The sequence below is a fragment of the Mustela nivalis genome, assembly GCF_964662115.1.
Source record: "Mustela nivalis genome assembly, chromosome: 17".
NCBI lineage: Eukaryota > Metazoa > Chordata > Mammalia > Carnivora > Mustelidae > Mustela > Mustela nivalis.
In genome coordinates this window covers 47,979,037-48,002,320 of record NC_139036.1, presented here as the reverse complement: position 1 = coordinate 48,002,320, position 23,284 = coordinate 47,979,037, and the positions used below count along the sequence as shown (strand labels likewise).

At 45.8% G+C, this 23,284-nt stretch overlaps 2 protein-coding genes and 1 long non-coding RNA gene across 3 annotated transcripts in view; 2 read left to right on the top strand and 1 right to left on the bottom strand.

Moving 5' to 3' along the window:
* The window catches only part of TACO1 (translational activator of cytochrome c oxidase I), a 742,329-nt gene that overhangs the window by 323,273 nt on the left and 395,772 nt on the right, over positions 1 to 23,284 (bottom strand). The window lies entirely within an intron of this gene.
* ERN1 (endoplasmic reticulum to nucleus signaling 1) overlaps positions 7,888 to 23,284 on the top strand; it is a 77,879-nt gene continuing 62,482 nt past the window's right edge. The window contains exon 1 of the mRNA XM_082706641.1: positions 7,888 to 8,141. Within this exon, the coding sequence (XP_082562767.1) occupies positions 8,088 to 8,141 (54 nt within the window). The 5' untranslated portion in view covers positions 7,888 to 8,087. The remainder of the gene's footprint in view (positions 8,142 to 23,284) is intronic.
* Positions 13,068 to 23,073, top strand: LOC309851413. The gene is made up of 2 exons (XR_014304763.1): positions 13,068 to 21,873; positions 22,215 to 23,073. It is a non-coding gene; the product is annotated as an uncharacterized lncRNA (long non-coding RNA).

Below are 23,284 nucleotides of genomic sequence, written 5' to 3'. Positions count from 1 at the left end.
AAAGATGTTGACCCTCTTTTCATATGACCATGACTATATCTATTTTTGTAACGTGCTCAGATCTTTTGCCCACTTTTAAAATTGTTTTCTTAGTAATGAGTTATATGAGTTCTTTAGATCCTTTTTCATATCTAAGTATTGGGAATATTTGCCTTTTTATTTTCCTGATAGTGTCTTTCAAAGAGGAGGCATTTTTAATTTTGATGAAATCCAATTTATCATTGATGGGTTCTAAACAAGAGAGTGACCGTGTGGTGGAGTTCAAGCTTCCTGTGACATTCCAGAGCCCAGATTTATAACCCCCGTCCCCCCGAGAATAACATGAGCTACTAATATGGGAGTGCCTACCACAGGCAAGGCACTTGACATACTTTAGTTCTAATTCTTGGGATAGTCCTGAAAGGTAGGGAATGCTATTTCTGTTTTTTAGCTCTAAGTTCCAGAGCAATCAGAACCAGGACTCAGAGAGATTAAGTAATTTGATTACATTTGCAGAAGTTAACAGATGGCCAAGCACAGCTGGGATTTGAATTCATAACAATTTGATTTTAAAGCTTATGCTCTTTGATCACTATTCCATGCAACCTCCTCAGGACCACCCATTTGGTCAAAACTATTCCTCGTTATCTGAGAATGTGGAGCTCATCCAACATACAGACCTACACACCTCACTTTTGAGGAAGGCTTACTAACTTCCCACCCCAGGAACTACCCAGTGAACCAAGGGACCAGGAGCAGAAGGGATGGTGGGGAGTCCCAACTCAGAATGGTAGATGGACCCAGAAGTTATACAGAAGATGTAAGACCTGAGTCCCTGGGAGGAGAGTCAAGAAGGGCACTGAGTCTGGAGGGGCCTGAGGTGAGTGTGGAACAGGGCTCCTGGGAAGCGAGAGGGTCACCAGCATGTGGGGATGAAAGATGGAGAAGGGGCACCTGGGTGGCTCAGGGGGTTAAAGCCTCTGCCTTTGGCTCAGGTCATGATCCCAGAATGCTGGGATTGAGCACCACATCAGGCTCCCTGCTCGGCGTGGAGCCTGCCTCTCTGCCTACTTGTGATCTCTGTCCAATAAATAAAATCTTTAAAAAAATGAAAGAAAGGAAGATGGAGAAGACAGAGAACACTGTCTAGAACAATCATCCTGCCAGCGTTGTGACTTGCTCCTATGGCTACCATGGGTGTATGTGTGGAGAGAGGTAATGTGTGGAAGCCAAAGGGGACCCAAATCATCCCATTGTAACTTCCCTCAACTTTCTTCTTCTCTACCTCAACCTAACACAACCCTTGAGACCCTTCTCTCTGGTCTCAGAAGATGTGGCCTCTCATTCACTTTCTCTTTCAGGAAACATTTAAAAGTCCTTCCACGCTTCATCCTATTCTGGGCACAAGAAATACAAACGTGAAGCAGAGTCTCTATCTTCAAGCAGCCCACAGTGTAGATGAGGGTAAAAAGAAAACCCTTACATTTCATGTACTTCATGTCCCTTTTTCAACCTCTTTCGACCAGAGTCATCTTCAGAGTGCTGGTGTAGGTGGGGAAGAAAAAAGGAGAAAGAAAACTCTGCTTTACTAAAGGTCAGCTGTGGGCCACATGTGGTCAAACCCATTGTTGATTTAGTCCTTCTAGAAATGCTAAGCCAGCATTTTAATCAGGGTTTATTGGTTTTGAATGATGAACCCAACTCGAGCTAGCTGAGGTAAATGGGGGAAGGTCTTCTGGTTCCGTAGAGGAGGCCTGACAGGCTGGGCCGGCCAATCTCAAGCCAAATCAAATCAGAACGTACACTTGTCCTGGGCACCTTGACTCCATCTGTGTGTCTCTAGTCAATTTCTTTCTTTTGTGTTGGCTTTCTACCTGATGGAGGCAGTTCCTAGGCCTCCTACCTCCTGGCTCCGCCACTAGAAAGGAAATGAGTTTCTTTTTCTGACTCTAGGTGGAGTAGGGTCAAGTGAAGGTGGCCAGATGGGTGGCTGTTTTGCTTGTGTAATACTGCATATCCAAACCATGCCATGAGTCAGAGCTAAAAACATCAGCCATTTTAGTATCTCTTGCAAGTGTGAGAGTTCACTAGGCTCAGCTTAGAAGTTCTTCAGCTCCATGTGGCGTCTGATGATGACACCTAGGGGCTTGACTGGGCTGGAACATTCAAGGAGGCTTGCCTAGATGGCTGACTGCTGGGGCTGGCTGGCCACTGGGGGCTCAGTTGGAGCTGTTAATGAGGACAACTCCGTTGTCCTCCAGGTGGCCTGTGGGTGGCTTGGGCTTCTCCCAACACAGCCACCAGGTTCCAAGAAGGAGTATCCACAAAGTGAGAATTCTAAGAGGAAGGAAATGGAAGCTGCCAGGCCTCTTAAACCTGGGCTGGTAAGTCCCTGAACGTCACTTCTGGTCAAGACCAATCCTGGAGCCCGTCTAGATTCAAAGGAGGAAAAACAGCTCTATCTTTTTATTTTTAACTTTTATTTATTTACTTAATGTTTTTTAAACAGATTTTATTTTATTTTTTTTTAAGATTTTATTTATTTATTTGGCAGAGATCACAAGTAGGCAGAGAGGCAGGCAGAGAGAGAGAGAGGAGGAAGCAGGCTCCCCACTGAGCAGAGAGCCCGATGCGGGATCCTGGGATCATGACCTGAGCCGAAGGCAGAGGCTTTAACCCACTGAGTCACCCAGGAGCCCCTATTTACTTAATTTTTAATTTTTATTTATGTACTCCCCACTGGCCCATCTGGCTGCTTTCCCCACCTCATCTCCTACCGGTCCCCAGTGTGGACGTCAAGCACGGGCTCACCGAGGAGTCAGCATGGGCTTCCATGAAGCCACACAGGGTCACCCCTTCCTCCTGCCTTTGTTCTGGCCCTCCTCTTCCCCTGCCAAATCTGAAAGGACCCAGTGCAGAAACCACTTCTTCCATGAAGCCCTCAGTGCATGCCTCTGCCCTGCTCCTGCTCCATCCACCCCATCCCTTTCCTTCCATGGGATCCATCTCTCTGGAGCACCATAATTCTGTTTCTGAGTTGACTCCTGCTTTCTCAAACTTTTCACAGTCGCCCTTGCGCGGTGCTTATTTCAGGGCACGTCCTAACACTTTCGCCAGCCTGCAAACTCTGTCATATTCCCTCACGGCCCTTTGTTTTCAGAAGCCCTTGGCAATACTTGCTAAAAGAATGAATGAATGAGTTGTTATCATCTGTGGAGATGTCAGAGATGAAGTCATCTGCAAAAGGAAGCTGACTAGATTAAAACTAAGTTTGCCTTCTGCTCTGAAATCCGGTTATGTCTGTGAATGAGTTCTAGGGAGAAAGGAGAGAAAGTAAGGTCTGCATATTAAGCTGTGAGAAACACAGGAAGGAGGAAAAAGAGCCAGAAAAAGGTAACACCCAGAGAGGGAAAGTTCAGAAAGAAGAACTATTAACACGTCTGAAGGGAGGCTCAGGAAAAACTAGACGAACCATGGCCACTGGGATTTCACAAGAGGAAGAATGTTTATGAGCTGCCTGAAGGAAGTTTCCAGAGAGTTCTGTGGAAATAAGCCAGACCCCAGGGGAGTAGGAGGGACTGGCCAGTGAGGAAGTGGAGGCATTTTGAGAGGACAGCCATTTTCACACTGGTGCTGAGTTGGCTCTTGGAGAACATACATTTCTGATAAACGGTGATACCATGGACGCTTCCCCATGGTGGCACACAGACTTGGTACAACTGAGTGGGAAATACTGCAGCTCACAGGCGAGTGAACAAATAATCAGTCAGGATTAGACTGGATTATCTCACAGGGCAGAACTGCCAGGAGGAAGCTCACTCTTCTCTCCCAGGTGGCTGCTCTATTATTCGCCTTCTTTTGCACACTCCCCCGTGAGGCTAGGAGTCTTACACGTTGTTTGAGGCAATGCCCCTCATCACCACACATTTGTATACATTTCTGGTTGTTATCGGTACTCAAGGGAAACGCCAACCTGGGCTCCTAACTATGTTTACACGTCACATAATAGTTCCTTGTCATCACGCTAGGGGAGGAGCAAGAATAACAAGCAGCTAATGGGGGAGCATGTCATAGCATCTGGGGTTGACCAGATGAACTCTGACGTCATATACGTAGCTGGGTCCTAATCTAGGTCGTGCCCCTTCTAGCTATGTGTTACCCCCACCAGACTGTGGACCTTTTAACATTTCAATGTGTCACGTGTAAAACAGGGCAAACAACGCCCACCCCTGGAACTGCTCAGATAACGTGAGGTGACCCCTATGAAGCATGTACTCGCACATTCCCAAACAATAGCCAACAGGCAATAACCCTTCACTGTGATAATGAGGAACACTTCCCCTTTGCAACACAAGGAAGTGTGCAGTAGGTTGGATTCTGTAGTAAAGAGTTCTTCAGAGTGTCACTCTCTTTCCAGATCTGGTCATCCTGGAACAGGACGAGCCAAAGTTCTGTTTACCTAAACACACTGCTCACAATGACAGCAGTGTTTCTTGAATTTCCCTTCAGTGGTGGAACCTGAAGGAGATAAAGATTTCACTTGCTACCAGAGACTCTCGCCTCCTTGTTTGACTTCTCCCGTAACTACCCTAGACATGCTGGAAGGTCAAATCCGTTTGGAAGCAGCTGCAGTAGCATCGACATCACAAAAAAGTCAGTCCCCTCATTCTCATAAAGACACTGTTCCTTTGAGATGGTCCCGGAACTGTCAACCATGACCTCTCTTTTTGGTTTTACCAGCTTCTTTCCCTTTCAAGATTCCTTCATGAGGAAGACAAATATGATTTTCCTCATATGCAGAACTTAAGAAAACAGAGAACATAGGGGAAGGGAAGAAAAATAAAATAAGATGAAATCCGAGAGGGAGACAAACCATAAGGGACTCTTAACTGTAGGAAATAAACTGAGGGGTGCTGGTGGGGTGGTGGGTGGGGGGCTGGGATAACTGCGTGATGGGCATTAAATAGGCATTTCATGTAATGAGCCCTGCGTGTTACGCGCAACTGATGAATCACTGAATTCTACCTCTGAAACGAATAATATGCCATATGTTCATTAAATTGATTTTAAATTAAAAAAAAAAAGTCCTTCAAAGGCAGCTACCCTCTCACTGAATAGCTATCTGCAAGCCAACCTCTTAATCATTTTTAAATGAAATTTTGAAGGGTTTTAAACAGAAATGAAGAGGCTGAGTCATGATTTATCCCACCAGAGGGCGACATTTGCTAAAATAAACAAAAGGGATTAGCGGCTGCAGGAATTAACACCGGACATTATGAGAGAGCAGAGGCAAAGGCTCTTGGCTACCCTCAGTCACCTGCGGAAACTGGAAAACATACAGGCCTCTGGGGTCCATCCCTGGAAATGCTAGTGGGGGATGAGGACAGGAAAAGGTGTCAGAAATCTGTTTTTTAAACATTCTCCAAGTTGGGGAAATCACTGGTTCAGAGAGAAGTGAAAATAAGATTTTGTGAACTTACTTTCCCCCAACCCCCTGCTCCTCAGACATATTCCGGTCCTCAGACATATTCCAGACATAGTGCCGAATCCCATACACATATTTTTCTTGCCTTGGTGAAAAGAGAGGGCTTATCTTCACACAAAGATCATGACCTTGGCCTTGTTTAGAGCATGCTATTTAATGCAACTTCCAGAAAGGTCATTTACTGCCTGCTCATTTTCAGGTCTTTTCTACAGGTCCAATCCAAAGGCTCCCTACAAAAATATTTCCATTTCTGTTTCTATTTATCAGTGATGCCAGCTTTTGTTTTATCATACGCAAAAAGCTGTCAAAACAGTACGTAATTACGGAACAGACTTATGGGCAATGCTATCATAAATAAAAACAGAGCTTATCATAGGAGTTGCCAGTTAAGTGGAGAAGCACATAAAACATGGGAATTGATTAAGTGTAAGAACAGTCTAAGTGTTGCGTGAGAAATTCTGACAATCTATAATAGCACAGTTAAGGCCTGGGGATTTGGTCCAACTGTGTACGAGATACAAGATATACCTACCTGGCCTAGACTCCTTGGAGCAGATTTCTTGTTTTCTTTGTTGGATCTTTAAAGCTAATTTATGAGTCAGATGAGTCAGATTCCCTTTTGTGTTTCATCTACTGTGCTTACAGGGTCACAGTGACATTCTGAATTGTCAAAGGGCTGCCAGAGTTCCAGGCCAGAAAGTTCCCCTCCTAGACTTACACTGTTTGAGAAAAAGCACCAGAGAAGGGATGTGAAAGCAGTATTTTCTAGTCAAGCTCCTCTTTCAACTCAACTCGTCTTGTAGATCCTGTCTTCAGCTGGCAAGGGGGACAGGTAAAAAGCCCCTCCCAGTCTCTGGATTGTAGGCTCCTCCCTGGACCCAGGGCTATTCTGCTAGGAGTGATGGACCCTCTGCTTCCACCCATCTTTCTGTCAGTCCCAAACCTCTCTACAGTGAAACGTGCGGATACCACTCTTCAAAATATGTCTACCTCTTTCACAGTTGCCAAGATTCATCACACTCTGAAAAATTGGTGTTAGGGGGGCACCTGGGTGGCTCAGTGGGTTAAAGTCTCTGCCTTCAGCTCAGGTCATGATCCTAGGGTCGCGGAGCCTGCTAATCACCACCCCCCCCCCCCCCCCGCCTGCCTCTCTGCCTACTTGTGATCTCTCTGTCAAATAAATAAATAAAATATTTTTTTTTTAAAATTGGTGTTAGGCTCTCCAGCAGTGGTAGAGATAGGTCCCTTGACTTCGATCCAGGCATTGAGGGCTGGGAATAGGGAACTCTGTTTATGGATTTTGGCTTCCAGTGAGCATCTATCTATTTTATATTTGAATAGGGTTGATCCAGACATTTGGGCTGTCTCTTGCTACTTCTTTGCTGTTTTCTCTAGCATTGCCTACTCCTTTCCCCCAAACCCTGAAAAATCTTTGGCTGTCATGTGAGCAAGTCAGGAAAAATTAGAGAAGTCGCTATCCCCTATTTCTTTTTCTCCAAGGATATGCAAATGCGATGCTTTGAGTCTTAGTTTCTCCTGTTACAAACAATATGTCTTTTCTCTCCACTTCCATCCAAGTGGAGAGCAGCTGGGGACCCTGTGACCAAATGGGTGCCAGACTTTTAAATTCAGGTTGATAGACTACAATCCTCAAATAGATCTTGTATGAGTCCTCAACATAACCACTCCCTCCAACGAGTTGTGACCCATGTCATCTCCAGCTCCACGAAGTCACATCTACGAAATGCCACATTAACACACAACGCAAGCCGCTGAAATGGATTCTTTCTTTGCTTATAATTTTTGGAGAATGCCTTGGCTGTAGTTTATTCCAAAGGGAAGAGATGATTGTTGGACGAGATTTGAGGGGAATTCCTGAGGGCAAGCGGAAGAAAGGGCTTTGGGGCTCGCTGAGAAACAGCACCCTAGAGCTGTGGACTTGGGCGCATGGCATAAATTTCGTGTTTGCTGGAGTCCCTGAGAGCTGCAGACCCTGGCTCCGGAGGTCGTCCATCATTCCACCACGACGGAAAGACGAAGCGGGGTCTCTGGACAGCCAGCACCACCAGTCTCCTGGACTTTCCCCTGATCCAGTCTTAACACAGCGGGTCTCTCCGTGGAACTGGTGGGACCGCCTGGGGACCGCGTGGGGAAGGGGTGCACCCGCGGGGCGGGACTGCCAGCCTCCCTCAGCCCTCGGCAAAGCTCCCTGCCTCAAACGCTCAGTGCCCCTAGACGCGGGACACCCAGGTCTGGTCCTTCTCCGCTGGAGCCACGGCCGCGTGACTCCCTGAAGGCAGAAGGCCAGCACCGACCCGGCCCCGCCCCTCCAGAACAGCCCCGCCCCAGGCTCCGCCTCAGGGCTCGGCCCCCGCCCAGTTTCGGGGCCGCCCCTCGGTCGGCCCCGCCCCCGTCCCCGCCCCGACCGGAAGAAGCGCCGGCACCCGGCGCTTATAGGGCTGGGCATGGGGGTGCTGCCACCGCCTAGTCAGCTCTGCGTCCGCTGAAGTCCGGCCGCCGCGGCGCTGTCGTCGCGGCGCCCCCGCCCCGTCCTCAGCCCGCCCGCCCGCACCGCCCCCCGGAGCCGGCCGGCCGGGCCGGGAGCCAGGCCCGAGTCCTCGCCATGCCGGCCCGGCTGCTGCTGGTGCTGCTGGCGCTGCTGCTGCCTGGCCCCGGGGTGAGTGACCCGGAGAGCGTGGGGTGGGGGACAGCGCGGGGCGGACTGGGGTCCGAGTCGGGATCGCGGCGGTGGTGGCGGCCCGGGCTCCCGAGCGCCCCAGCGGAGGCTCGGGCAGGACGTAGGAGACGGCGCCGGGCGGGGAGCGAGCACCTCCGGGCCGGCCTGAGTGGCGGCCGCGGTCGGCCCGGCCGAGGCGCACGCCACCCGAAGGGCCTCGCGGGCCAGCGCGGCTGTCACGGGCAGCGTCTCCCGGGGCCCCGTGCGCTCCCGCACAACTTTGCGTCGCCCCGGCGGCACCTTGGGGCCTCTCGAAGGCGCTTGGAAGGCGGCCCCACCTGCCGGACCCTTCCCACAGGTGGGCGCCGGCTCTGTCTGGCGGTGGCCGCGGGGCAAGGATAGAAGGGGCCCTATAATCGAGGAGGAGGGGAATGTCTTGCGTTTATAATCCTTGTTTGAACTTTTAAAAATTCGAGAACTTCGGGGAAACGAACGCCCCTGGGAGCGGGTAAGCATTTTTACCTGCGAGTATGATTCTGCTTTACCTGCCTTGCAGGTTTCTAAATGTGCAGAGGCAGGAGGCATCCTTTTGGGCACCAAGACTTCGTTAAGCAAGTTAAGCTGTGGGATTTACACTCTTTTTAAAGATCCCATGTGAGACAGCAGTGAAGCCTCTTCAAAACTTTAAATGGAGACTGTCTCCTCATGTCAGAGCACTGTGGAGCGGTCTGAAGGGTCTTTTCATCTTTTCCTGCAGAGAAATGGCTGGATTACATTTATTTAACTATTTTAAGACCTTCACTCAGGCTGTAGATTTGGGCCCCATGGCCGGGGAGGACATTTTGTGGACAGACTTGGCTTTTTTCCTTCTAGTTGAAAAAAACCTAAATTAGTGGTTTAAAAAAAAAAAAAAACACACAACAAAACACCTCGTTGTTCAGGATGTGGGTATGGTACATTGGTTCAGGTTCTTGTTTAATGACTTCCACTATGTGCCTTTTAATATGGTATATCATGTACCAGGTGTCGGGGTGGAGAATTGACATGTGTATACCTGAGTGCCAAAGTGTGAAGTCTTCAGAGGTCATGCATGTTTGGTAAAAGTCTGTGCTCTTGGAGTAACAAGACCTTGAAAATAGATGAAGTAAAATATAAGATCACCTTTTTCAAATTTGGGGGTGTTTTAAGGGGAAAATTTGTACACATTTCCTGATAGAACTCATGTAAGTTGTTTTTTTTTTTTAAGACTGTATTTATTTTAGAGAGAGAACACAAGCAGGGGAAGGGCGGGGGGAGCCGAGGGAGAGGGAGAAGCAAACTCTGGGCTGAGCAGGAAGCCCCGCTGGGGTTTGATCCCAGGACCTTGGAATCGTAGCCTGAGCCCAAGGCAGATGCTTAACACACTGAGCCACCCAGATGCCCCAAGTTTTTCTTCTAATTAAAAAAGAGAATCCACTTTCACAACTAGGGTCACATTTTGAATGTGAACACTTCACCCTGGATTGGTTAACTGTTCCTCGGCATTTGTTCATAAATAAGAGTATAAACATGATGAGCAAACAAATGACATGGAAATTGATCATTTCATATCAGGGTCGAGGTATATATGGTTTTCTTTGCCACATCTTTCCATTGGCTGTTATTTCGCAGGATTCTAGTATTTTAGTCATTCAGTAACTTAGAGCCAAAAATAACTATTTAGCTTTAGTTGGGACTATAGTTTCAGTTTGTGTAAATATTTCCAAATTGTATTTAGAAATCCAAACTTCTCAAAGTTCATGGTACAATATTCCAGACCCTTATCAAAAAGTTACATTTTAGTGTAACTGCTTTATAAGTAAAATGTCAGAATTTTACTCCTGGAAGTATCTACCAGTAAAAATTTTGATCCCCAAACATAGAATTATTATTTTAAATTTTAAGTGGAACCTGTTGCAGAGTTTGCAGTTAAAGTGGGAGGAGCGATATTCCGCAAACCTATTGGGTGTAAAATTGGACAAACCTGAGTTCAGACTGGTCACTTGCCAGCTGTGCCCTCAGATTATTTTACTCTTTAGAGAGTCTGTTTACTGATATGTGAAATGGGGATAACTAGCACGTGTGAAGGCACCTTGTATATCATAGGTAATAAATGTAAACCCCCCCCCGTGTTTTTTACTGTCTTTATTTTTTTTAACGTTATACACTCGCCAAAGAAAATTTTCTTTCCTTTTTTTTTTTTTTTAAAGATTTTGTTTATTTATTTGACAAACAGAACATAAGTAGGCAGAGAGGCAGGCAGAGAGAGAGAGAGAGAGGAGGAAGCAGGCTCCCTGCTGAGGAGAGAGCCCCATGCAGGGCTCGATCCCAGGACCCTGAGATCATGACCTGAGCTGAAGGCAGAGGCTTAACCCACCGAGCCCCCCAGGCGCCCCTCCAAAGAATATTTTCAGTGCTCTTTTTTTAAGTTTTAAATTTATTTTAAGTAATCTCTACACCCATTGTGGAACTCGCACTCATGACCCTGAGATCAAGAGACGCATGCTCTACCGGACTGAGCCAGCCAGATAGATGCCCCAATGCTGTTTCTTTCTGATTGATGAAATAACTCGTGCGTTGGAAGCAATACTGTGAGTTTCTTTCATGAGCGCGTCTGATTGAGCTAGACATTGACTCATCCTAGGCTGAGACTCTAGGCTATCATATCCAAAAATGCAATAACATTGGTGTTACTAACTTCAGGCTGCCTCTTGTTAATCCAAATTGTGCTTATTTAGTGACTGTTTTCCCTCCTCCCTGGACCTGGATCTTGTACCCAGTGTTGGTTTGTATTACATCATCACTGTCCTTTAGTCCTTATTTAATGGTGTTTATGTACTGTTTCTGTCAGGTACCAAACAGATCTGAAGCATGGGAGGCAAAATGCTATCTTCAGCTACAATATATACGATTTCTTTTATTCAGCCAGTGTTTTGGTTTTAGAGGAGTGTAAACAATGTCACCGAGAACCAAGGCCCATGTGTGTACAAAAACACACTGAGGATACCATCTGAGACAAGAGGCTTAACTAGAAATGTCCTGGCTTATCATTTGCTCTGATAGTTATCACCTCCATGAATGATCTTACTAGGCGATATCAAGAATTTATACTGAGGCCATGATCAGAAGCTCATGAAATTGGACTGTAGTTCACATGTGTGTGTTTTGTTTCATGCCTGGCCTCTGGGTTTTCCACAGTAGTTTAGTTTCTCAGAGCAGGAGAGAAGTGTGTATGAGAGTTCCTCTTGACAGTGTTCAAGAGTAGGCTGTATTCCTGAACGTAAAACTAGTGAGCTATGTAAAGGTTTCTTCTTGTCTGGACAGAATCATGCCACCTGCATGGTCCTGGGGGTGAGAGTTCTTTGCCTGCGTCAGATTTTGACTCCATTTTTCAGGTTGAGGAATTTTTGGATAATGATTTCATTTTCACTGGAAACCTCTCTGGTTTGGGGATCCAAAGTAATCTTTAGGTTCAAGATTGTCTATGTTTTATAATGATCAAATGTTCTCCCTGAAGAGATGATATAGGCAAGAAAAATGTAATGTATCATTTTAATGGATTCAGTTTTTATTATGCACAAATAACTAGGGGCCTGTAACCTAGCAATATGATTAGAGTGTGATGCTGGCTTGAAAAAATAGGGACAGTGAATCATAGTTTGTGAATAATAAACATGCTTGTTGGCTGTATTTCCTAGGGGTTGGGGATTTTTTTTTTTTCTATCTTTATCTTCACCTATATCCCCCTCTTTGGTTTCAGATTTCCTTGTGTCAGAGCAACACATTCTTAGTGATATTTAAGTGAGTGTCACAGACAAGATATGGGCTAGGAAAAGTAGAACTTTTAAAAGGAATCATAAGCTCCCTCCTTGCATTTTTTTAAAATTTATTTTTAGTCTCTACATTTAAAAAAATTTTCTTTATTTTTTGGTCTACACCCAATGTGGGGCTTGAACTCACGACCCTGAGATCAAGAGTCACATGCTCTACTGATTGAGCCAGCCAGGCGCCCCTCTACATCACTTCCGATTATCATATGATCTTTGTTCATGTACAACTACACAGCAAATACAGCAGCATAAAAATACATGTTCTATATTTATGTTTAGTTTCACAGAAGCTTTCTATAACTGGTAGGAAATTTTCTGAGTATGTTATTGAATTTGTCACTTCAACTAGCACCTTGGTAAACCATCATCCATGCCAAAAGCATTTGAGCCTTCTATGTCCAGCCTGAGTTTGGAGACTGGGGTCGCACTGACCAAGATCAATACAGTAATAAACCATGCTTTGCCTAGTGGCCACCCTGCCAGGTCCTATAGATTGTTTCCAGCTTTCCCATTATTATAAGGAAAGGTGTATTTCTCTTTCTTCAAATCTCTGTGTTTGGTGCTTCCCCCCCCCCCCCGCTTTTCTTTTTTAAAGATTTTATGTATTTATTTATTTGACAGAGAAAGACACAGCGAGAGAGGGAACACAAGCAGAGGGAGTGGGAGTGGGAGAGGGAGAAGCAGGCTTCCCGCTGAGCAGGGAGCCCTACCCGGGGCTCGATCCCATGACCTGAGCCAAAGGCAGATGCTTACTGACTGAGCCACCCAGGCACCCCCTAATGATTTGATATATATCCTTCCAGACATTTTTTCTGTGCACATATTTGTGTAGATATTTTTCTTACCCAAACTGGAACATATCCTGGATCTTTCTGTGCCGATAAATTTAATTCTGCAGCTTATTCTCACTGTCGCATACTGCTTCTCTCATTGGATGAACCATAATTTGGGGGGGGGGTTGGATACCATAATTTGGCCAGTAAGCCATTTAGCTATGAAGGCTGTTTTTAATTTTAATTACTACAAACAGTGTGGTGGGGTGCCTGGGTGGCTCAGTCAGTTAAGTGTCTGCCTTTGGCTGAGGTCATAATCTCAGGGTCCTAGGATAGAGCCCCTTATCAGCTCCCAGCTCAGCAGGGAGTCTGCTTCTCCCTCTCCCTCTGCTCCTCCCCCTGCTCATTTTCTCTCTCTTCCTTCCTCTCTCTTTCTTTCTCAAATAAATAAATAAATACAATCTTTCTTAAGAACAAAAAACAACAATGTGATAAACCCTCTTGTTGCTAAGCATATCTTAACTGCCTAATTATTTCCTTGGAATAAATTCTCAGAATCAGAATTTGCTAATCTTATTTACTCTTGCCCTCTTCCCCAGCCTCCAGGGAATGCTGGATGTTTTAAAAAGCACAACACTAACCTTTAAATTGGTTTTATAGCAACCATTTTAAAGTAACCTGTTTTCTTTTAGCAGTGTGGATTTTAGGTCAAGCGAAAATGGACCGTCTAGATCTTGTTTTGTTTATGTTTTGAAGATGTAAATGCCTGTAGCAGTGTCTTGCTGACAACTTATATACATAAAAGCTGCTGAGAAATGTTTTATTCTAATGTGTTAAGCAACTTGGTCTGCAGTGGTTTCAGATCAGCTTTCTAACAGATGTGACTCCCACGAGCGCCCTGAAATACCTCGGGATAATTCTGTGAGTTTGGTTTTGAGGGTAGCCGACCTTCTGCAGACAAGATTCTTTCTGTAGTTTGTCATGAGGCCATTTAAAGTCTTGCCTCGAGACTCTTAATAAATCAAGAGTTGGAGCATTGACTGTCCCCGACCATAGTTCTTAATAATTTGTCCATACAGGTGTTTTTCCTGGGAAGATTCAGGTACCACTTGGCAATGGAATTATGCCTTTGGTGGTGTTTTGTCTTTTCCACAAACATACCTAAACTTACTTGTCCAAAAGAATGTTGTGTCTTTCCAAATAATCACTCCTTTAGAGGTCAGGGTTCATGTCATACAAATCAGTTATTTTTTTTTTCTTTTCAGTATTTCATTTAGGAATTCATTTAACCCACTTAATAATTCAGGAACCCTAAAAAAGCAAATATTTACTCTTAAGCCAATAATACTTACACAATTTAAAACCTTTCCCAATTCCTTCCGGTGTTTGCTTGAATATAACTTCTCCATGGTTCATGCTGAAATTTTGATCAAAACTATTACCCAGCTTGATTGCATAATTTATTGAGGATACTTGGACTTGATTTTTGATTGTTTTTAAAAACCAACTAAACACGAATTGTCACTTAGGGGATACAAAAGTATATTCTTTGAAGGGGATTTCCAAAAAACTCCAGAAATATTGTGAGCAGTGGGAGCACATACAAATAAATGGGTAGCCTCCCGAGTAACTAGAGTAAGGGTAGCAGGAGTCTTGTTGATCTAGCCCAATGGGTCTCAGTATTTTCCCCACCCCAAGTGAGGAATAAGAGAGTGCATATCCATCAGTAAGAGTGGGAGCACCTTGGAGGGTGATATTTGGAGCATATACCATGCCCTCCCCTCCCAAGTTGAACAATAGCTATTCTGCTTTTTCCTAGAGCAGACAGATGAGGACGCCGAGGCCAGAAAGGGCTGGGGACCTGTCCAAGGTCATGCTTCGGTGGTGGAACTGAACTTTGAGCCTAATCCTCCCGCTTTCCTTTGAAGAGCGGGCTCCCACAGTGCTTGTGTCCTGGTGGCTTTGTTAGAACCCGTCAGTTTACCCAGTCACACCCTGAGCAGGTGACCGACCATGCTGCAAGGAGAGATTGGCTCTAGAGAAGGAATGGGCAGAGAGGAAAGCAGACTTTCTTGGAAGCTTCAGGAATGTGTGCAGATGATGCTCTTGTTCCTCCCAAGAAAGTCATGGCCTCTTACACTTTGTTCCAGTAGTAGAAAGATGTAGCTTTGAGGTGGAAACACTGCCTTCACCTGAGACTGTCCATCAGCGAGAAGGATCATTGTCAACTCTAGAGCCAAGTCCAGTGAAGGTGAATAGATTGGAGATTGAGCAGCCCTTAAAACCAGGTCATAGTTGAAGCTCAATTCTTTGCTTAGGTCTAATAATATCCAAGCAGGTGCATGTTTTTTTTTTTTCAGTAAGATCTTGCCCAGAAATGTTTCTGAAATAGCAAAACTGAAAGTTCAGGTCTTAGAAGCCTTTACCCAGAGTTGCATGGTGCAGTCAGTCTTTGGTATGGGATCCTGAAAAGCTAGAACCTCTAATCATCAGGCTGGGCCTGGATTGTTGGCCTTTGCAGGGGCCCTTACCTCCCTGGAGCGGTTCCGGCACCAGGAAGTGGGTCTGTGGTGACAGGAGAGAGAGTGGCCTTGCCCCTTGGACCACAGTGGAGGGATGAAGGTTAGTTTAGGTGGGTCTCAGGAGAGTGTAATGAGGGAGACAGGAGGCCACCAAGAAGGGGCCCTGGTTGGGGGAGAGGGCTGTCAGTTTTCTTGCTGGTTTGCCCTAGAAGGAAGGGCCCGTGATTTACTTATCTGTATCCTCTGTGGCATTTAGCATGGGAGTTGGCCATACCCACTGCGGTGAGCACTCAGCAGGTAAGGATTGAATATTCCTTTTTGAAGCTCTTTAAGATCAATAAAACAAGGAGCTGTTTCATGGTCAGGCGTGTGGGTTGTGGATTTCTTAGGGGGGAGTAGGAGAGAGGAAGATGTTGCTATACTCTTTAATGGGATCTCATCAGTAGTGTTTCTACAGAGTGAGAGGGGTTCCAGGATACTTGGTTGGGTGGGCGTCAACCATAGTGCCTGGGACCCTCTTCATGGTCTCCTCACCTCGGTAATGAGATTAATTTGTCCATTGCCAAGCCCTGCGAGCTAAATGGTTTGTGATTATGCCAAGTCAGTTTCATTTTTCACTCAGCATGATGTTTCATTGTTTAAAAAAAATGAACCTTGATCTAGGGTTGTCCTCTTATGTATGAAACATGATTTCCCTAGTTAGTAGACTAATTTATCATTATCATTCAAAACCACCCCTTTCTCCAGTGGATTACTCCCCTCTTCCCCCCATTTCAGATGAGGGAATAATTGTTTGTCTGGGCTGCAGAAGTGTTTGTCATGGAAACCAAGTTTTCTCTTATGTTTTCTGAACAAACGGTGTTGTCAGAATCCCTAGATATTGTCATTGATCTACAGTAGGGTCATGGGACTTTGTTGACGAAACCGAATCAGATCTCTCTTCTCTTAAACAGCCCCTCACTCCTGAGGGTCTCTGGGAGTGAAAGAAACACCTGCCCAGAGGGCCACAGCTGCAACTAGCAATGTGTTACTTGAGGCAGTGCCTCTCAGCCCTGGCTGAATTAGCCACCCAGAGGCACCTGGGGAGCTCTTTAAACACCCTCTGTTGAGGTACCACCCAAAGTGACTGAAATCAGAATCTCTAGGAATGGAGCCCAGCACCCATCTTTTAAAAAAAAAAAAAAAAATTTTTTTTTTTTCTTCATCCCAAGCCCCCAGATGATTCTGATGTGCTGTCAGGTAATTCCTATACCTTCATTGTAGACAGAGCAGATGTGTCTCTCTCCTGTGTCCCGTCACATCACAGAGCACTAGACCAAACTGGAGACAGGCTTGGCTCATTTTGTAGAGAAATTGGGATTGATACGTCCTGCTAGTTCGTGGCTGAACTAGTCATGGGCCAGTTGTGTTGTGCTTTTTCTAATATATCATAGTCCCCAACTTTAAAAGAATAAGTAATTCCAGACAGTTGGGTACTAACTACTGAAATTGCTTTTTAAGAAATCAGCTTTAGCTTATAAACTGACTTTCTGTTGTTGTTGTTTTTTTTTAAGATTTTATTTATTCATGAGAGAGAGACAGAGCACAAGCAGGGAAGAGGGAGAGGGGAAGCTGAGCTGGGAGGGAGCCTGAGGTGGGCTGGTGGGGGTAGGGAGTGGACTCGATCCCAGGACCTAGAGCTCATGACCTGAGCTGAAGGCAGATACTCAACTGTCTGAGCTACCCAGGTGCCCCCAAACTGGCTTTGTATTAAATAAATTTAGTCATTGAATTATAAGGTGTTTGGAATTCTTTAAAGTTCTAGTGCATGCTTACTTAGTATTTTTGCCTTCTCCATATGTTAAGAGGCCTAATGAATCAGAATAATACTGGCTTCCAGGTTCCTTTGGAGTACCCTCTCTGAGTTGTTTGTTTGTTTGTTTTTTAAGGTTTTATTTATTTTTGAGAGAGAGAGAGAGCGTGCACGTGCCTGCATAAGCAGGGGGAGGGGCAGAGGGAGAAGCAGACTCCCCCACTGAGCAGGGAGCCTGATGTGGGGCTCCATTCTAGGAGCCTGGAGTCATGACCCGAGTCAAAGGTAGACGCTTCACCTACTGAGCCACCCAGGCGCCCCCCCCCTCTGAGTTAAAAGAGCCTGCTGGAGCCACAGTGAGGCAGCTAAGGGGAGTAGGTGTGGAAGAAATGTGTGAAAGGAGTAGGTTCGATAAAGTACAAGAATGAAGCATATAAACAAAAAGGGCCTTTCTTATCAGGGTGAGAATGTGGGTTGGAAGCCAATCATGGGAGGGTATGATTTGTGATACTCGCCTTCCCTTCTCCTGGGAGGCCTGGATATCCAGATTATTCATCAGCCCGTGGGGATCTGCAGCAGGTGCACGGTTGAAGGGCCTGACTGTAGAACGCACTCAGGAGCTGGCCAGCCTGTTGTCTCAGCAACTGGATGAACCTTGGATGTTACCCTAGGAATCCGAATAGTGGCTTAGAAGCAAGGGGACCTCAGTTCTAAGTGTTACGTTGACTGGGCTTGACCACATCTAATGCCCTGCTGGAACAATGGGGGACAGAGATCAGTAGGATTGGGAGGTCACTCTTTGATGACAGCCTCTACCTGGGCCTGGGCATCTGACCTGACAGAGTGGGGTGAACTTGAGGACGGGAGCCTCCTTCAGTAGACAGACAGGCATAGTTTGTTATTTTAGCTGTTCTGAAATGTAGTTTATAGGCACAGTCTTCTGTTTTCATGTGTATTTTGACCCATATGATACACGGGTGTTTTTTCAGTGAGTGGGAGGTAGGAGACGAGGGGTTGGGTGCTAGCCAGCTAGAAGACTTTGGACAAATGAATTATTTCCTCTCTGTTTCCTCCATAAAATAAAGGCATGAAATTAGAAAATCTAAGCCAGCCAATTCCTAAATATCTTCCCAAATTGGGAAACCATTTAGGTTAAAATGACTAGTTACCCCACCCCTCACCTCCCCTCAACAGCTTTACATCCACTCTTACCTGGGTGGTCAAAGATAGGAAGGTTGCTTGGGGCCGCCCCCTGCCCAGCTTCACTAGCTCCCGAATGTGGTAGATTCCCTCTGTTCATCCACTCATTCACCTGTCTTACTGGATGGATATATATTCTATGCCAAGCACTGTTTGCGGGGCTTGGGGCCCATTGATGAACACAACAAAGACCTGTGCCCTCATGAAGACTTCTACTTGGTGGAGAGAGTCAAGCCATAACAGCATGATAAATACATAAATGTATTTGTGAGAAAGTGATAGAATTCTATGGAAAGAGAAAACCTAGAGCAGAGCAAGGGAGTTGCCACAATGATGGACCGTGGTTTCATCTGGTGTCACTCACCTGTCGTATAAGGCGCAGCCGAAGCCTGGGGCCTTCCCTGACCACTGTCCTGTCCTAGGCAAGAGCCCCTCCCTCACTCTGAGTGACATCACATTGCACAGTGTTGGGGTTAATATATGAGTTTGTACCTGAGTTTGTTTCTCGTCTCCTGAAGGGCCGGTATTGACAACTCAAGTATGTTTGAAAACACTGAGCAAATATGAGGTATTGAGTGTAACTGTTGCCAATTTTTGATGACAGCATAGCAAGAGAAAGTTTAAAATTCTATCAAAGAAATCTCAGAAACCCCCCCAGTCCAAGAAACAGAGCCAGCAATTCTTTGATTTTTGTGATGGCTCTGCTCCCAAATGCGCATGTGGTGTGTATATATTTTTTACAAACAAAATTAGTTTTTTTTTTTTTTTTCCATTGTAGAAATATCTGTAAGCACTCCAGATAAATTCAGATACTGCAACAAAGATGTAAAGCCGGATTCAGGGAATCTCTGACTTCAAAGGCACCACCTCTCTCTGGACAATCCAGTGACCTGATCCTATAGTTGAGTTACAGTTCATTTTCCACTTGCTGTTTTTGCCGGTTTTGCAAAGAAGAAAACAGATGAAGAACAAGTTTATCTGTAGTTCTGGCACTCAGCTGACTGTGAACCAGACCACAGTTGCCAATCCCAAGTCCTCTTGGTCTGTTAGATCAGTACTTGGAAATCTTTAGGGCTTTTGGTGCGTGGGTAAAGTTCAATCACTTATCTGAGTTGTGGTTTGGAGAAGACCGAGGTCTCCCTTTCAGTTTAGGTGGTTGGTTTTTAGTATCTATAGCAAGAGTGTACGCATGGGAGTCACCCACTTCCTCCCACATAACATTAGTTGATTTCTATGGTATTTCTTTTCTCCACCCTGAACCTTAAGTGAATCAGATTATTACTAATTTCCAACGTTGAAATATTTCAAGATAAGCAGAGATGGTGGGAAGTTGAAAGACCAGGATTGGGAATGACTCTGCTTAAAGGCATTAAGACTTTTTAAATTCTTGAATTCTTATGCAGGTTTTGGGCATGTGTTGATTGGTTGGGGCTAGAAGAATCTGCAGTCAAGCCTGAGGAGGGGTGAGGGCCTGGTAAATCACCGATGATCACATCTCTGAGCTAACAGGCAGATTCAGCCCAGTCATCATACTTTGTAGAATCAGAAACTGATAACCAGAGAGATTATAATGACTTGCCCAGAGCCCAAACCCCAGCTCATAGCCCCATGCCCCATCTGCTTTCTTTTCAGCTTCATTCACCCAGAAGCATGCATTGACCATGTACGAGGCTCACCTAAGGAACTTTGGGGCTTTTTAACTTGGAATTTTGAGAGTATGATTAATGGGCTTTGGAGTTACATGAACACAGGTTAGGCCACAGAGTGAGAAGAAGGCCTGAACAGGGAAGTGTGGGTTCAGAATCTTGGGGAATTGCTGCAGACATGGATATGGAACCTACTATCGTTTCCCTTGGATTGTACTACTGCTCTGCCAGATGGTAAACTCCTTGAAGGCAGGAGTTTATAGACCTTGGAGCTCCAGTGCCTTATGAATGACAGGACCCCTCTTCTGTGTTTCTGTAGGATAAAAGACTGGGGGTGGGGTTGAAATTAGTGAACTAGTAGATCGGCCATGGAAGTGTCAGCCAACAGGAAGAGGTGTGAAACAGGGAGTGCCTGGAAGAGCTTGATAAATCCTTCATATCTGTGCCAACCTTCTTGAGTAATGTGGGACTGTGATCCGGTGACTTACCGCATTTTATAAGGTTAGTACCCTCAAGATTTCTGCCTGCAGGGCATGAATGGCCCTGGCACTGACCACAGGTACTGGGGGGGATGGAGCACCCCTGAAGTTTAAAGAGAGAGCTTCAGAGGGGTGGCCAGTCAGAGGTCCCTCGGGTGAGGGGTCTTGGAAAGCAGAAGCCCTTGTACTGGGGTGTGTTCTGTAGCCATATTTCACCACAAGTGATTTACTAAACCTGCCCATGAAGTTTGGGTGCGTTCTGCTCAGACTCGGCTCTAAACCAGCTAAGAAGCACTAGTCTAACATCAGTTTAAGTTAAAACACCGAAGACGCCTCACCTGGGGTATGAACACAGATTGTCTGCGTTTGGTGTATCAAATATTTCATGTTAGGGGAGGGTTCTTTTCCTTTCTAGATGAGCTTTACACCAATCAGAATAGCACACCTTCCTATTCTTTCTGTAAGCTGCAAGGGTAACAAACAAGCACATGAAGAAGGTTCTGGTTTTGTGGCTCATTGTGCATGAATGTGCCCTTGGGCTTTTCTCTGCTGCCTCAGCCCCACCTTGGCCCATCCCCTGACTCTGCTTTCTCCGGCAGCATGGGCCAATAGGTCTTCAAGCACCTTAAATGATCTTAATCTCAGGACCTTTGCATAGGCTGTTTCCTCTGCCTAGGCTATTCTTCCCTTCCTTCCCCTCCTTCCTATAGATCTTAGTTCAAATCTCATTCCTTTCGGAAGATCTTCGCCACTGTAATCCTGGGCACCCCCAGCGTGAGACCAGAGCAGCTTCTGCTAGGCTCTCATGGTTTCCCTGTGTGCCCTTTTCACAGCACTCCCTGCAGCTTATCATTCTGCTTGTGTGATTGTTTGACTACTGTGGCCCCTTAATAGACTGTAAAGTCCGCCAGGGCAGGCATAGATCTGTTGTGATTAGATGCTGTTGCCTTATGTAGTTCTTGATTAGTTGTCGTAATAATAACGGGCTCTCGGGGCGCCTGGGTGGCTCAGTGGGTTAAAGCCTCTGCCTTTGGCTCAGGTCATGATCGCAGGGTCTTGGGATCAAGCCCCACGTTGGGCTCTCTGCTCAGCAGAGAGCCTGCTTCCCCCCTGCCCCCACCGCCTCTCTACCTGCCTCTCTGCCTGCTTGTGATCTCTATCTGTCAAATAAATAAATTTAAAAAATAATAATAATAACGGGCCCTCACCCGGTGCTTGCTGCATACTAGACCCTGTTCTAAGAACTTGGGGTATGCTGGACCTCCCAACAGCCCTTTGAAGTAGGTATTATTACCGTCCCCATTTCCGGATGAGAAAACCGAGGCACAGAGAGCTGTCTAGGGACGATCTGGCTCCGGAGTCTGCCCTTCTAACAGCCACACTGCCAGGCACTACATTGAAGAGTAACAAATGAAAGTTGAATTCTCAAGCATCATCAGGGAACGGAGGGTACGACATGAGTGAGTTTCCAGGTAATTCAAATACAGTCCCTGAACTTGAAATGTACAGTTTGGTGAAAGTCTCTTCAGCAGTTATATTCTCCCCCCTGCTTAAATACCACCAGCCAAACATATTTTAACCTTTTCTTAATTATTCAGATTGTTAACAGCAGCTCGTGTCTCCTCGCTGTCTGCCCATGAGGGTAAATGCGGAGCAGTTGAGCTTTGATACAGAGTGGATAGTCAGGTTTTTGAGTGTGTTTACTTTCCGATGGCGTCTTTGGCCACCACCAGTTTCGTTAATACAGTGATCTTCCCTAGTGTTTACATAACTCTTGCCTTTAACATTCTTAACATTTATTTTGCTTTCTTAGCATTTAAAGAGATGTTGCTGTTCCTCAGTTTTCAAAAGAAAGAACAGATTTGGGAGCTTCGCCACCTTGTCCCACAATGCGGATGCCCTCATGAGCCACTTTATTGACCCAAGAAATCGGCAGTAAGATTGGATGACCTCCCGACGAGGCAGAAGCCTGGCCAGCATGATGACTTTGGGAGGAGAGGCCTCTGGGAAAACAGAGCCTGATGGCAGCCGAGCAGCACTGTCCTCCCAACCCCACGCCAGACAGTCATATTTCCTTTCTCAGGAGGGAGTTTTAGACTCCTTAGTGTCTGGAAGGCTTCTACCTTGACCCCAAAGGCCTGGTTAACTCCCTGTTGGCAATGCTCTCCTGCTTCTGTTCTCTGCCCACCACTCCATAAACTGGAGAAAACAGCCCTGTTCCATCGGGCGAGTCCCCTTGCTTTGCTCTGGTTTCTCAGCCCTGGCTCTTCGAACCACAGCTCTGTAGACTTGGTTGTGCCAACAGTCTTCCATCAGTTTCCTTTGCCTTCCTAGCTCTGTCCACGTGTGTGAGAATTGCATGGGGTTGTATACATTTGCCTCTCAGAGGAGCCTGGGACATAGAGACCTGGGCTGAAATTACGGAAATCTGGTGGCATCAGATTTTTTTTTTCCACATGAAAAAGTCAATATTTCAGATCTGCATTTCCTTCCCTTTTCTGTGAGCCTCTTGTTCCTGCTAAGTGCAGCAGTCACGGCTTACTGCCTGAGGCCCGTCAGTATATGTTTGGTCATTAAAATGGTTCTCGCTGTTCAAAGGAGTTGTCCCATGCTGATCAGTAATGTGTGTTTCCTTGGCACTGGCATTAAAAGAAATGACTCGCTTCATCAAAGGATTTGGCAGTGGCTACTGTGTCATCATCATCATCATCATCACGTTCAAAGAGTTGTGTTTTTTTTTTAAACCATTGGAACTGGGTTGGATAAATGTGTATCGCAGGAATTTTTTTATGGTGGCCGAGGCTGTGGCCTTTCACTTTTTCTGGTGTTATTCTCATCCACTTAGACTACAGTGGGATCTCGGGAATTTTTATCCAGAACATT